This window comes from Heloderma suspectum, chromosome 3, assembly GCF_057233095.1.
Source record: "Heloderma suspectum isolate Gila_16-S chromosome 3, 16-S_ref, whole genome shotgun sequence".
NCBI classification, from domain to species: domain Eukaryota; kingdom Metazoa; phylum Chordata; class Lepidosauria; order Squamata; family Helodermatidae; genus Heloderma; species Heloderma suspectum.
The window spans coordinates 97,140,279-97,155,536 of record NC_139460.1 but is presented as its reverse complement, the minus strand read 5'-3'; the positions used below and the strand labels follow the sequence as shown (position 1 = coordinate 97,155,536).

Genomic DNA, 15,258 nt, shown 5'->3' with positions numbered 1-15,258 from the left:
TCAGTCAGAGAACCCTAAAGGAGCTATCCAAGGCTTTTGGAACCCATTTGGGGGATAGGGGTCAGCACTTTGGATAGCTCCTTTAGAGACCTGACTGGTTCTGACTGAAACCCAGAGTGGATTCACACCCCACTGACATCAGAGCCACCAGCCTTCACTGATTGTAACATCGCCATCTCTTTTGACAGGGTTTTGAGCCAGATCCTGTGGTAACCAAAACAGCTGAAGAATATTCCATAAAGGTATGAACATGAGATTTTAAAATGTGGTTTCCTCTGCCTGCTCTGCATGAATTTAGCTCATTTCCTCTGCTTCGTTCATATTAGTACCGCACCAAATTGTTTCTCACAACCGATCCTTTTGAAGCTGCCCAAGGAGCCAATGTTTTAATCACGGACACATGGATAAGCATGGGGCAAGAAGAAGAAAAACAAAAGAGGCTGAAGGCTTTCCAGGGTTATCAGATTACAATGCAGGTAAAATGCAAAGGGTTTTTTCATTCTATGATTTTGTAGATTCCAGCAGGAAGTTTCAAAATGTATTAGGCCTCATATATGTTAGCATTACCACTGGGGATTTATCGTAGTTTATGAAAACTCTAAAGGGTAGGTATTTCTGAACATTATAACATTGATTATAGCTACTCAGAAGAAACTGTTGATCCTAATGGAATACTACAAGGATAACCAACTTCCTATTGCTTAAGAACATAAGAAGAGCCATGCTGCATCAGACCAAGGGTCTATCTAGTCCAGTATTCTGTTACCACAGTGGCCAAACAGATGCCTGTGGGAAGTCCACAAGTAGGTCAAAAGTGCAACAGCTCCCTCTCACTCGTGTTCCCCACCAACTGGTGTACATAGGCATACTGCCTCTGATCCTGGAGGTAATAGATTGCCATCATGACTAGTAACCACTGTAAGCCTTATATGCCCATGAATTTGTCTAATCCTCTTTCAAAGCTGTCAAGTTGGTAGCCATTACTACATCTTGTGGTAATGAATTCCATAGTTTAGCTATGCACTGTATGAAGAGGGACTTCCTGTTATCTGTCCTGAATGTCTCACCATTCAACTTAATTGGATGATCCTAAGTTCTGGTATTATGAGAGGAATAAAACTTCTCCCTATTCACTTTCTCTACAATTTGAATAATGTTGTATACTTCTATCACATCTCCAATTACTTGTCTTTTTTCTAAGCTAAACGCCCCATGTGTCCCTTTTGAGGGGTGGTGACCAGAACTATACACAGTATTCCAAGTGTGGTCACACCATGGATTTGTATAAAGGCATTATGATACTGGCAGTTTTATTTTTGATTCCTTTCCTAACCATCCCTAACATGGAATTTACCTTTTTTCATATTAGCAACACACTGGGTCAACGTTTTCATCAAGCCGTCCACCAGAAACCCAAGATCCCTTTCCTGGTCAACCACCACCAGTTCAGAGCCAGTCACCAATGTGCATCACTTTACACTTGCTTACAGTGTGCTGCCTTTGACATGTTAATGCTCATTCCCTCCGTTTCAGGAGATCCTTTAGGAGTTCTTTGCTGTCTCTTTTTGTTCTAATTACCCTAAATAATTTGGTGTCATCAGCAAACTTGGACATATCATTGCTCACCCCAACTCAGATCATTTATGAAAAAGTAAAAAAGCACCAATCCCAATACAGATTCTTTGGAGTGGGGCGCTGTATCCCTCCCTCCACTGTGAGTACTGTCCATTTATTCCTACACTCTGCTTTCTGTTCTTTAACTAGTTACTGATCCAGAAGAGGACTCTCCTCTTATCTCATGATTGCTACATTTGCTCAGGGGTCTTTGATGAGGGATTTTGTCAAAAGCCTTTTGAAAGCCCAGGTAAATAATGTCAATACATTATTAACAACGCTTCAGGCCAAACACTGCATAAGGGCGCAGTCCTATGGAGATAATCAGCCGCCTCCAAACTCAGAGATGGCCAACTATCCAATGCAGGGCAGGCGGAGTGCAGAGGGGGTCTTCTCCTCCACACTCTAGCCACCCTGCATTTGTGGCTAGACAGCCGACTTCAGCTGTCTAGCCAGGGCACCGCAGTGGGGCGGGGTGGGGTTGAGGTTGGACGGTGCATAGGAAGCGTCATAACAGTGCTTCTGTGGTCCCCACCCCACCTCCAGGCACACCCACTTTTCAGCCGCTCCATGCTGCTCTTCCAAGTGTGGATCCGGGGATGACCCACACTGCCTATGAGGCGGTGGGGGCGGGAAGTCAGATTTCTGCGAACTGAGCTCAGAGCACTGGCTCTGAGCTGTTCCCAGAAACCAAAAAATTCTATGGCTGTCTAGATGATGTCTAGCGGCCATAGGACTGCACCCTAAAGAACTTTTCTACCTTCCCAAACTATTGACCTGAAAAAGAGAGGAACACTTATCTGTGCACTTGGTCACCATTGAGGCTGGATGGACAAACGTACATAAACCACTCATTGAAGTTGCACTGGATGAGCAACAGTCAGGGGACAAAATGGATACATTTTTTATTTATATATGTAAAGTATTTTTATTCCACTCCTCAGTCAAAAAGTCTCCCAGAGTGGCATTCACGTAATCAGTACAAGAAGACAGTCCCTGCCCACTGGCTTACAATGTAAAAAGACACAGTACAGAAGGAAAAAGGAATGGAGAGGGAAGAGAGGAAAAAAGTGCTGTTGGAATGGTCCCACATCCCCCTTTCATCTCGCTCAGTACAGTACAGCCTGCTGGAACGGCTGATAGTGGTGACAGCTGAGGGTGTTGTATCCATAAATATATGAGCAGAACACTTGCACAATGGGGCTTTCCTGGATACTCTTCCCACTACAGCCCAGTTTGTCCCCCTGAAGCTGCTCTCGAGGGTCTGGAATGGGATGTGATGGGCACAGGGGGCTACAGCAGGACATGGAAATCAGGAGAATTCAGTGAGGCTGCTCTGGGCATGCGAAAGTGCCTTTCCACGCATGGAAGACACCACTGGATCCAAGCTTGTATGTCCCTCACTTATAGGACAGTACTTCATTAAAAACTGGTACTTCCATCTTCTTGTGAATAGATAATGATCTATTTATTGCACAAGCAATGAATTCAGTGCTACATCAATTACAACCTGCGCATATTAGTTTCTGCAGAGGGACATTTCCTTCTTGATGCCACTAAATGTCTCTCTTCTCCTGATACTATCTAAAAGGAGCTGACTGTTTGCAAGCCTCATAATTGATTGTGCATCTACTAGGGGAAATATGTCCTGTTCAGGAAGAAGACACGATATGGGGAAAAATTTCGATCTCTTAGCAGAGAGCAGTAAATAATACATGGATGGATGGAATGTATCTAGAGGGAGGCATGGGCTTCCATTTTGAAAGGGGCAAAAGGAATACTGATAGCAAAGTTCAGCTTTTAGAACAGAGGTGGGACCTATTGCACAGGATGGAAAATTTTCCACTCTGGAACCTAAAGTTTAATATTAGAGCTTCAGTGAAGCACAAACTAAACTTATATTTTGCATTTCCTTTTTATGTGAAGCCAGCTTTAACTTCTCTCTCTTACCTCATCCCATCCTACCTCTCATCTTCTTCAATGAGGTCATGTTTGTTCTCTATTCATTGGATTTTTGGTACAGATTTAGGGGTATTTGTTTTGAGATGTGCTTTATCTTATGAAATAGTCTGCAGCTAACCTTTTTTCTGCTCTCCCTTTGCTACTTTAGCATCTGTACGAAGATATCAAATCTTTCTCTGACTAAGCCATGCTAATGTGCCTGCCATATCACATTATGATATGTGACCTGCCTGTCAGGTCGAAAAGGGTTCACATTTGTATATATAAAAATCTTAAAAGTAAGGTATATTTTTAAAAGCCATTTAGCTGGAATATTTTGGATCGAAATTTCTTTTTTAAATAGAAAATGGAATCTAATAAAATAGTAAAAATAGGTACATGAAAAAAATCCAAATAAAAAAAGGAAAAGCTGTACCAACTGAATTCCCAATGTGCTTCGACACTGGTCTTTATCAAGGGAAAAATTCTTAGATATTTTTCTAGAGGATTCCTTCTCCCTTGCTTCATCCAAAGAAGACTGGAATATAATAAAATAGTTAAAATAGGTACATGAAAAAATCCCATTAGAATCAACTAGGGATGTACAGTTTTGTTAAATCTGTTATGTCTGTATTTTGCAGATTGTCAGGTGTCTTTCGTTCTGTTGTCTGCCCATAGACTTTTTTTTTAGGGATGTACAAGAATTTCGTTCCACTGGTGCTAATATGCATTAGCGCTACTGAGCATTAGTGCTAATGTGCATTCATGCAAGTGCAAATTAGCTGATACTCCTCCTAAAAGTAAAAAACCAGTCCATGTGACTTGGAAAAAGCCGTTCCACTGCAGAATCTGCAGGTGGGATTCATAGAAAATCCAAAATAATTTGAATCTGTTGCAGATTTCTCTGACATCTCTAGAATCAATACACTACTATATTTTAACTTCGTTTACCAGAATAGTAGCAACAGATGTGTTCAAAACTGCTTACAGTGCTATGAACCTTTGTTCATACATGAGATTAATATATAATGAGTTATTGATATAGAAGAATAGGTTGTGGTCTTTTAAGGCATGATTTAATAGGCAATTATTACCATTACAAAAACAGTGTAATGGCACATACAGCAGCAGTGCAGAATATACCAACATTTTTATGCTGATGCCAAAGATGAAAAGCCATATTCAGTATCTCTAGATTACACTGACATATATTTAGACAAACTCCAAATGACAAGCCTGCCATTGGCTGAATGACTTGTTGGTCCCAGCTGCTGACCATAAAGGAAGTGCTGATTGACTAGTTTTTCAACTGTCATGGTGTAAAGGAGAGGCTGTGAAGGGAGGAACATGCAACAGGGAGGAAGTGCAAAGCTAGATGCACATTCAGGGCACTAGAATCACGACTACCCTGACAAATCTACTGGAGAAAGCTATGTTCCTATGACACACAAACATATGTGCATTTAACTCAAAGGCTGATCAATCATTAGGCAAGTCATCAGTTAGTTTTATATGACAACACTGGCCTGTAGCATATGGAATATACTTTTGATGTAGTTTGCTTTTTTTTCTTTTCTTTTTTTTACAACATGTTTGTTTCCCATTTCTACAATAATTTATCAGAGGGCCCTCCAAAGGCATTCTGTAACTAGATAAAGATTGGAAAAAATATTTTATTGTAGCTATATGCGTGAAGTGCATTTCAGTGGATGAATCAAAGAGAAATGGAGCGGGCAAGAACCCTGATAAAACCAAGCCTATATATTAAAAGTCGTAAGGGTAGCTTCACACCTGCACTGTTCATTGATGTGTTTCTTTAAGTGCTTTGCATGTGCACTTTTATGTGCACATGCAAAGGCAGAGGGAACATTTTGTATAGTAAAACTCATGAACCTTTAGCATAGCAACTGCCTGCATATTAATAAATTAATGTGCTTAATACATTCTAGGTGAATGTGGTGTCTGTTTTTATCTTGTTGATATCATCAAGACTTCAGGCACAAAAAGAAAAAAAATGTCATAGGCCCCATATAAACATACGATATTTTCTCATACTGCCAGTCCCATTTACAAGCCCTGTCCAGTTAAGCCCCCTCCCCACTTAATATACTCATATTTGCTCCCTGCTTCCTAAGAAGATAAAACTGTCCGAGCTTAACATCTTGTCTTATATTCAAGTGCTCTTCATGTTCACAGATAATTTCCAGTTAAATAGTTACTGCAGGGGCATGGCAGATATCATAAAACCTTCTTCAATGTGTTGTCTTCATATTGGCTACGTAATGAATGGATGGTTTGATTGCACAGGGCTACTCTGATAATGTCATTCATTTGCATGCAAGATGCAGGCGGGGTGGGCGGGTAGCACTCGCATGGGAAGTCATGACGTGCGTAATCTGATCTATTAATAAGGTGGTGTAAAGCTTGTTTGTTTGTTTATTTCTATACTGCCCAAGAATCGAAGCTTTTGTTGTTTGATGGCACATTCATATATGAGTTGGGCCTAAGAGAAAGAATTATGTAAATGTAACTGTCTGATCCCCCCCCCCCCCAACCATGCATGTTCAGGAATGTTATAAAGCAATATATGTATACCTAATGCTTTTTCAATGGTTTTTTGGCATTCTTTTTAGCACTTAAAGGAAAAAGGGAAAGTTGAGTACAGAGAGAGAGAGGATAAATACTCCCTAGCACCTAATTAGTCTGCAAAGCACACAGTTTAAAGCAGGCTGCTCATGGCTCACACAGCAGTGAGCAAGAGAGCAATTACTGTAATAACTGTGGAGAGGATAAAGCAACCAGAGGTAGAACGCTTACACGATTCTTTCAGCTTATTAGACCCTTGCACATTAACATGATCCAAGCAACATTGCCAAAATCAGAAACTCAACAAATGCAGTAGGTTGTACAAATGCAGAGAAGTCCAACTGTCAACTCTGTGTGTGGTCTTCTGTTCGCCATGCATCAGAGCCTACCTTTCAGTTTCCAATGTATTTGTTTCTTTTGGATCTTTTAGACTGGGAAAGTGGCTGCTCCTGACTGGACATTTTTACACTGCTTACCCAGAAAGCCAGAAGAAGTTGATGATGAAGTATTTTATTCTCCACAGTCACTCGTTTTTCAAGAGGCTGAAAACAGGAAATGGACAATTATGGTATGGGCACTCTAATCTGATAGACATGTATAGCTCTGATGACACAAAGACAGTATTGTGCCAGTGGCATTCTGCTGCAGGTGATGCAACTCCATTCTGCTGTCCTACCTGAGAGTTATAACTTCCCTTGCCACAATGTATCAAATTCTAGGCCTACACTGATGTAGCTGGCTCAGTAGTGACCAAAAGCCCTTCAGGATGACACAGACACTATCTCTAGTCCTGCCCCCGTGCCAGGTATTCCATCCATCTCTGTTACACATAATGGCTCAGCAGACTTCCATTGAGCGGCATTGGGCAATGGTGGCCGTTGCTGCTTTGGGCCATCAGTGCATGCTGCTCTGCTAGAAAAACACAACATAGCCCTGGCATAATAATTGCAAGTTGTGATGTTGCACTAACATCACAGTTCTTGCACCTGATCCCATGAGCTTAGGTGCTAGCTCAGCAATTCAAAGGACTGGGCTATTGTAAAAGGCAAAGAAAATTTTTACTCTATTTATGCACATATATTCAATTAGTTAATGGCTGGCATCTGTAGTGGGTAGGGCTGGGCATTTTTCAGGGCCCAGAACTGCCCACCATTGATGTGAACTGCCATAGTCCCTGTTAGTGTGCACATGTGAGTGGAGATCTCCTGTGAATGTTACTGGTGGGACATCTACACCAAATATGTAAATTAATAAATATATGAAATGAGAGAAGCGCTACCTGAAAATAAGGACCTTTGACCTGGAAACTGTTACCTCTTACCTCAGATATTTTGAGATTGGCTGTGGTTATGCAGTGGTGAAGGAGAGGACTTGGTAATTTCAAGGCACTGCCTTCTTTTTTTCCACATATTTAGAGTCAAAATGGGACAAGGAGGACCCACTGATAGCCTCTTGCCCAAAGGCCCACAGAACCCTGCAGCAAGCTCTGAATTTGTATTAGCCCCCTTGTGCTTGGGAGTAGACAATATAAGACAGAGGATCAATGAGTGGTTCTCAAGCTGTACAATGGGCCACCCTTGGTGAGCAGGGCCAACCCTACCATCAGGCAGAATGAAGTGGCCACCTCAGGCAGAAGATTGTGAGTACATTGAAAGGGCAGCAAATTGTTAGTAATTTACTTTGTTATCATTGTATGTTTACTGGGGAGAGGTGTTTGTGGGGGTTTCTGCTAACGTTCCAAAATAACTGGGCTGGCTTTGGGTACCATGTGCCTTGACTTGTCTTGGTGGTAGTGGGATGTCATTTGCTCTTCGGTGTCAGGAAGCAAGATGTCTTGCTTCCTGAGAACTTGCTTCCTGCTAACTCCCTGTTACCAGGAGTGGGACATCTGAAGTGCAGTGTTCTAGGCAAAGGTAAGATCTTGAGGCAGGCAGAGACTTCCTGCTGCCAGGCTATTCCCTGCTCCCTTTCTTGGCCCTCAGACTCAATGCTTAACATCTAAAATGATGGTGCTTCTTGAGAATGTGCCTGCCTTTTGGCCTACTCTCCTCTTCCCTGCTGCCAAATTTATAGGGCTTGGAAACAATGGGCAAATTTGATGGGCAAGTTCACTACCACAAGATCTGTTATTGCCAGCAACTTTAGATGGCTTTAAAAGGTAAGACAACTTCAGAGAAGATAAGGCTATGAAGAGCTGCTCGACAGGATGGCTACTCTAGGATCAGAGGCAGCATGTCTCTGCATACCAGTTGCTGGAGAACAACAACGGAAGAGGGATATTGCCTTCATGTCCTGCTTTGGGACTTCCCATGGGCACCTGGTTGGTCACTGTGCAAAACAGGATGCTAGACTCAGTAGGCCTTTGGTGTGATCCAGCATGGCTCTTCTAATGTTTTGACATAATGATTACTCGATAGTGAGATAAATGCACTGCCCATATGCACTCTTCTTTATTAATAGTTTATATAGTGCTGTATTCTTGTATATAAATATTGGATTAGCTAAATAAGTTGAACTTAGTCTCACTGAAATCAGTGGGACAACTTAGCCATGACTTAACCTGAGTCCCACTGATTTCAGTGGGGACAAAGTTCAGCTAACTTAATCTGGATCCAATCTATTATGTATGCAGTACCTTCATCCAGTGTGACAGGTTATTTCATTTATTTACTAATTCTCTCTTCTAGGCTGTCATGGTTTCCCTGCTGACAGATTACTCACCACAGCTGCAAAAGCCTACGTTTTGATTTTGGGATGTCTGCCAAGGGAAAAGATTCCTCACTAGCAAAATGTTGAGCTCCATGAAGTCTCTCTCTTTCTCTCTCAAATACAAGATCAAAGCAATGACAATTATTTAACAAAACTGTGGAAGTTCCTATCATATTTTCATTCTGCATCTGTTCTGTCACTTAAGAACTGCAGCTGCATTTCTTTTTCTGGTTGTTCTCCAGCCTGCATATTGATTAGTCTCCTAAATAGTTACCATTTAACAAATGGATCAGTGAGAAGCACAGGTGATAGTCTGATATTGCAATAATATAATTGATCTAATAAATGTGTCCTGCAGCTGTGTACTGTGGAAATTACTGCACTTTTCTCAAAAGCTGTCATATTTACCTGCTGACCTGTGTGTGTGTGTGTGTGTGTGTGTGAGAGAGAGAGAGAGAGAGAGAGAGGGAGAGGGAGAGGGAGAGGGAGGGAGGGAACACACATGTACCTTTCCCCCTACCACCCTGTGCATGTTTCAGATCCAATTGGAATAATTCTGAATTTTTTCTCTTCACAATAAGCTTTGAGTTGATCCATTGTTCCTACTTTTACACTAGGTTTTCCAGAACAGAGCCATTTCTGTGGTCTGGCTAATAAATTCACAGTTCAGACTTGGGATGGTTGCGGAATTTGAACTTTGCACATTCTGATGACCTGATTTGCTCCTCCTGGACTAATGTTCAGATCAGAACATAATTATCCTTCAAATTTCGCACTTCTCCAAATTTTGTGATGCAGCTCTTGGCTCAAAGATTGTAACAAAAACGTTTAAATGCATATTTTAAGATAAAATACATTTAGAAAGGTGTACATTTAGACAAAATATGTTTATAAATATGTATTTTGTGAGAAATACATTCAAAATACGTATTTAAATATATATTTATATATGTTCATGCATCTTTTTCATTCTTTTGAGGGTCCGAGCTGATGCGATAAATTTTCTGGCTGTGTGCGAACACTATGCAAGCAGAATACCATGAACCTGAAAGCAGAGATATGTCGAACTTTGGTATCTAAGAGTGTGCTCTTAGATACCAAAGTTCAACATATCAGTGCTTGGTTCATGGTATTCTCCTTGCATAGTGTTCTACCTCTAGTAGAATATTTGATTAGCTGTTTGTATTGGTATCCCAATTGGACAGAATCTTAATGTGAATAAATTTTATTACAGCAAAATGCCTTTACAAAAAATCTCACATCTTGTTCATATATTATTTTATTCATTGACAGAATGTCATGTGCATTATAGTATCCATAAAATCTATCATTATTAAAATTCATATGTACAGTACATCAGTGTACCAATACATCAGTTCATTAAAATCAATTCAAAGTTTTCCTTTCCTAGGAAATAGTCCCATCTTATAACTAATATAACACCAGTTATCTATTATTAATTATATATCTTGTAGTGTTTTACTCAACTACTGTAAAAGAAGATCTGATTTTAAAAAATCCTTTGGTTCAGCATATAAGGGACAGAACAATAGATAATGTACAATATCTTCAGCCAGTTTACATCCAAAAACAGATTTGCTCCTGCTGTGTTGTATATCTATACACCTCCCTTCAATATATGTGGAAGGCATTACTTGGAACCTTCTTAACTGAGGGTATGAAAGACAATGAAGCCATTGTGCCCTTTTATAATCTTTCTTGATATTAAGATTCTATCTAGACTGAGGAACCCATATATTTAAAATCACATCATCTTTCTGAACATCATGACCAAATATCCAGTCCCACTGGATACAATAATGGCCTACTATGGTTAACAATCCTTTAACAGTTATGCTAATATTATGGTAGATTTCTGTGTCCAACCTCTGGCCCTTAATTGTTCTAGCTAACAATATTTAGGGTGTAATCCTATGCATGTTTAGCCAGAAAAGAGCCCTACAACTCCCAGCATGGTTCAGGAATGCTGGGGGTTCTAGGCACTTTTTTCTGTAAAAAAAACAGAATAATTCTGCATAGGATTGCACCCTTAGTGAGATTAGCATTGCCCATTCCATTTATTCTATACAAGTATCTCAAATAAAGCAGGCCCACCCTCACTACAACTCTGAGAAGAGCAGAAAGTATATGTTGAGGAAGCCCAAGGATCTTACTTAAAAATTTATCTTAATTGGACATGGCCTCTTATGTAACTTCTAAGATTTTGCCTCACTATTTTGTTTATATCGATAGTTTTATTAAGACTTTTCATTATAATAAATGATAATAGAAATGAAAGAAGGGAAAAAGAATAATAGCTAAGTTTTTATTCTAATATTCAGATTTTAATAACAGATACAGCATCCCTTTGGGTAGTACAACAGTTTCAGAAAGAAAAGAGGTTTCAAATAATATTGAAATAATGTCCTTGTTACAGTCTTGTGCCTCTGCAGAATTATTGAAATTCCAGACTTCTGTTTTCAATCAGATAAGCAGAAAGATAAAGAATGAGATAGAAGATGATAAAAGGGAAGCAAGAGTTGAGAAGAAGGTGAATGGGAATAAGTGATTGTGTGTCAACTAAACAAGGAGATCATGGTAACTGCTCTTTGGGAGCTATTTTTATAATCAAAGCTCTCCAGAAAGGCATCCCATATGCCAGGGATAGGCAACCTTTTCGGGCCCACAGGAACATTTGTGTTTTTTTTCCCCAGGCCCGGGGGTGCATTTTTTGCTTCTTTTTCCCCCCAGATGTGTCTCTTTTCTGCCCCTCTGCCACAGATCCCCCACCCCCGATCCTTCACCTCCCTGCTTGGAAGTCAGCCCCCTCTCCCCACATCTGAGTGAGTCACTGACTCAAGTGAAAGTCACTTCTCCCATCTAGAAAAACTGAGATAAAATTTTAACCACACTGCAGAGGAGAACTGTGAGACTAATTCTAAGTTTACAAAGCAATTGGTGAGCACTGAATGGAAGTTGTGAAAGGTATTATTGTGCCTTGCAGGCTTGTCATGAATTCATTACATGGAATAAACAAGAGATGAATACAGATGAGCAATAGAGAAACAATAACATGAAAATAAGTTTTTTTAATCGAAAAAAAGCTCCCAGAGGTTAGTGCTCAGAGAAACAGAAAGAAAAGTGTGGTAGATGGGAATTTTGAACAGCTTGACAATATCCCTCATTATTCTGATGTTCCTCTCAGTAAAAGTGTGATTATCATTGTTGAGTGTGTTTTAATTATAATAGTAATAACACTTTCCCTAAGTACTTGAAGCACTTCACATTCATTATTTGAGTAATTCTCTCAACAGGACAATATTCATATCCCCATGTGTGGAGTACTAATACTGGGACACATTTATTTACTCTGATAAGAAGGCTCCATAAAGACATGTCTGTAAACATACAGAGATATATGGTGAATGTGCACAAGGCAGAATGATGGTCATGACTCCCCAGCATGTCTACCAGCTATTTATATACATAGGTCTTCTTTTCAAATGTTATGGGTGTTCACTGGGAGACAGATGGGGCTTGTGGAAGAACAAAACAAAAAACAAACCCAGGCTGAGGCAGACAGTGTTAGCTAAGAATGAATCTGTTCCTAACAATTATCTTTGCATTGGTGGCACAGAGCTAAATGTTCATTGCTGCCACTGTGATAACATAATCTTTTTTTATCTATCTTGTCTATTGACATCATTCTGAATCAGATTCAGCAATCAACCTCTAAGCCAGACAGGCAAAGCAAGTTTATCACCATAGGCCTAAGACAGGGATGGGGAATCTCTGGCTCATGGGCCAAATTCGGCCTGCTACGCCTCCCCATCTGGCCTGCCAAGAATTCCCATGAGGCCCCTCCCCCTCTTCAAAGCCCCCCACCCCACCCCATGAGACTCTAAGAGAATGAAGCTATACCGTAGGGATGGGGAACTTTTGGCCTGTGGGCCAAATGTGGCCTGCAGAGGTCCCCCCTCCCCACATCCCACCCCACCCCAGGAGTGCAACCAGCAAAGAGGAAAAGTAAAGTCTAAATTGATCACAGCTGCAGTGCAGTTCCATTTCTCTTTTCACCAAGGCTCTAGATAAAAGCTCTTTAAATGGCTTTTGGGTGCTTTAAAGACTACCAAGTGTAAACCAGTATTATACCAATATTATAACTATAAGCCATTTAAGTATTAGACTGCCACAAAGGCCTGCATTTCCTCGTTTGGCAGGATAATTTTTTAAAAAGAAATAAAATACTTCATCTAGTATGAATAGCTCAGGGACACACTCTCCTTGTGCATTCATGCTATCCACGCATTCCCAAAGTGCCTTTAGCCAATACCACAATATCAAAAGCTCCAAGAAAATGCAAAACCATCATTACAATGGAAATATTGACTTTATCATCGCCCAGTATTTTATTTTACAGTGTGGCCTGTGAGGCAGATTCCCTTGACAGGTTTAATTTTCTGGCAGCCTGCAGCAATTGTATATGAAGTTTAACTCGCTTTTTGCCATATGCTGAAAAATGCATCACAGAAGGCTAATTGCTCTTTTGAAAATAAAGGAGAAACAGTCTTCACCAATCAGGTCACATGCAATGTTGTGCCAGGATTTTAATGGTTCTTTTACAGTCCTTTTCTACCTCTCTAGACTGCTAACTGGAACTTGATAATGTATGACCCCCCACCCAGCAAACTGTATTTGAAGAACGAGGTTCAAATTCTCAGCAGCAGCAGCCATTCCAGCACTGAGGGAGATCGGGGGAAGAAGGGCCATTCCACCAGCCCTGCTGAAAGACCTCCTTCATAAAGTCTCCTCCTCCCTCAGTGGTGTGTGGCAGAGCATAGCTAGTCACTTTAGGCAGGGCAGGGAGGTGGGGAAACAAATTCAGACATAGACTTGGACCATGTCTCCATGACAACGGAAGGAGAAGTGAATGGATGAGTCCCAGATTTTTTTTAAAGGAATCAGCTTTGCCGAGCTTTGGTCCATGCAGGGCTCCATGAGCAAGTGCTCCACACCAGTAAAAATTGCTTCACAGAACATACTTCCTGGTGGAGGTGGGGGTTGGAGTGAATGTCATCTGATGGGCAGGGGCTGCTCAACCAATAAGAGAGGCTTTCCCCCTTGGCTCTCCCCCCTTTCTCCTTTCCCCTGAAACTCCAGATGCACCTGCACTTCAGGAGCAAGCCTCATTGAGCACAATGGGAGTTACTTCTGAGTAGACACACATATGCCTGTGCTGGGAAAGGTGGGGGGACAGGGATGGGTAACCAGCCCCCTTTCTAACTGCAGGATCTCTATAAGGAAGGTGTGAAGTAGTTACTTCCTAAGGCAATAAACCAAGCCATGGAGAATTGCACGTTCGGTAAAGCACTTTACAGGCATCAGGGAATCAGTGCTTTAAACTCTGTATTCAGTTCAGCGAGATCTCTGTAAATTCTGATGTGGGCATTCAAAGGGCAAGCCTCATTGAGAACAATGGGTGTTACTTCTGAGTAGACATATATATGCTTGTGCTGGGAAAGGGGGCAGGGGAGAACACGGGGATGGGAAACCGGCCCCCTTTCTGACCGGATACTCTATAACAAAAGTGTGAAGTAGTTACTTCCTGAGGAAATAAACCAAACAATGGCAAATCGGAGCCTCAAGATTGTGCTTTACAGCAATTAGGGAATTTGGGCTTTAAACTGTGCCATTTCAATTGAGGGGGATCTCTGTAACTTCTGATGTGGGCATTCAGGAGAGAAGCCTCATTGACCACAATGGGAGTTACTTCTGAGTAGACACTAATTGGTTTGTGCAGGGATGGGAAACACACAGAAAACACCTCTTGACTGGGGTCACAGTCAAAGGCACACCCCTGGGCAGGGCTAGCATATCCGAGGTCAGTGCAGGGGCTGGGGCACACAGCAACTATACCAGGGAGAACCTGACTTGAGGAAAAGAATCGGACGTTAAGCAGTCTCGGGAAATCCAGTTTTTCCCTGATAAGCTCCGAGGTGGCTGCTGGATGGCCACAATGTCATGTATCTCTAATGACCTCCAAGTGTAGCCAGCTCAGAGTAAATCACTCATGGAGACACCCCCCAGGTTATTTCATGATCTGAAAGTCAGCTGCAGTTTGACCTAGTCTGGGCATTGCCTACCCTCCCAGGGGATGCAGTCCTGACACCTCCTCCTTTGTGTTTCCTTGTCAACTAACCAGGTGCATTCCTCAATCCCACACATTCCTCCATTTTCATTCTTAGTTCCTTCACTTCCTGTAGTCCACCAGCACTATTTTCACACATTGGTTCTCAGTGTTTTTTTGCCAGAGTTTGGTAGCCTGCATTTGCATGATCAGTTTTGTTTTTAAATCACATACTGTAGTTGTACATTTAAAAGTATATACGTCCTATTTCTTTTCCACTG

At 41.2% G+C, this 15,258-nt stretch overlaps 1 protein-coding gene across 4 annotated transcripts in view; it reads left to right on the top strand.

The window, feature by feature from the left end:
• The window catches only part of OTC (ornithine transcarbamylase), a 32,593-nt gene extending 22,391 nt beyond the window's left edge, over positions 1 to 10,202 (top strand). For 3 of the 4 annotated variants that reach the window (XM_084843953.1, XM_084843954.1, XM_084843955.1), the window contains 4 exons: positions 189 to 242; positions 327 to 476; positions 6,572 to 6,709; positions 8,829 to 10,202. In XM_084843953.1, the coding sequence (XP_084700079.1) occupies positions 189 to 242; positions 327 to 476; positions 6,572 to 6,709; positions 8,829 to 8,888 (402 nt within the window). In that variant the 3' untranslated portion in view covers positions 8,889 to 10,202. The remainder of the gene's footprint in view (positions 1 to 188; positions 243 to 326; positions 477 to 6,571; positions 6,710 to 8,828) is intronic. The other variant, XM_084843956.1, reaches the window with a different exon arrangement.
• The last annotated feature ends 5,056 nt before the right edge of the window (positions 10,203 to 15,258 follow it).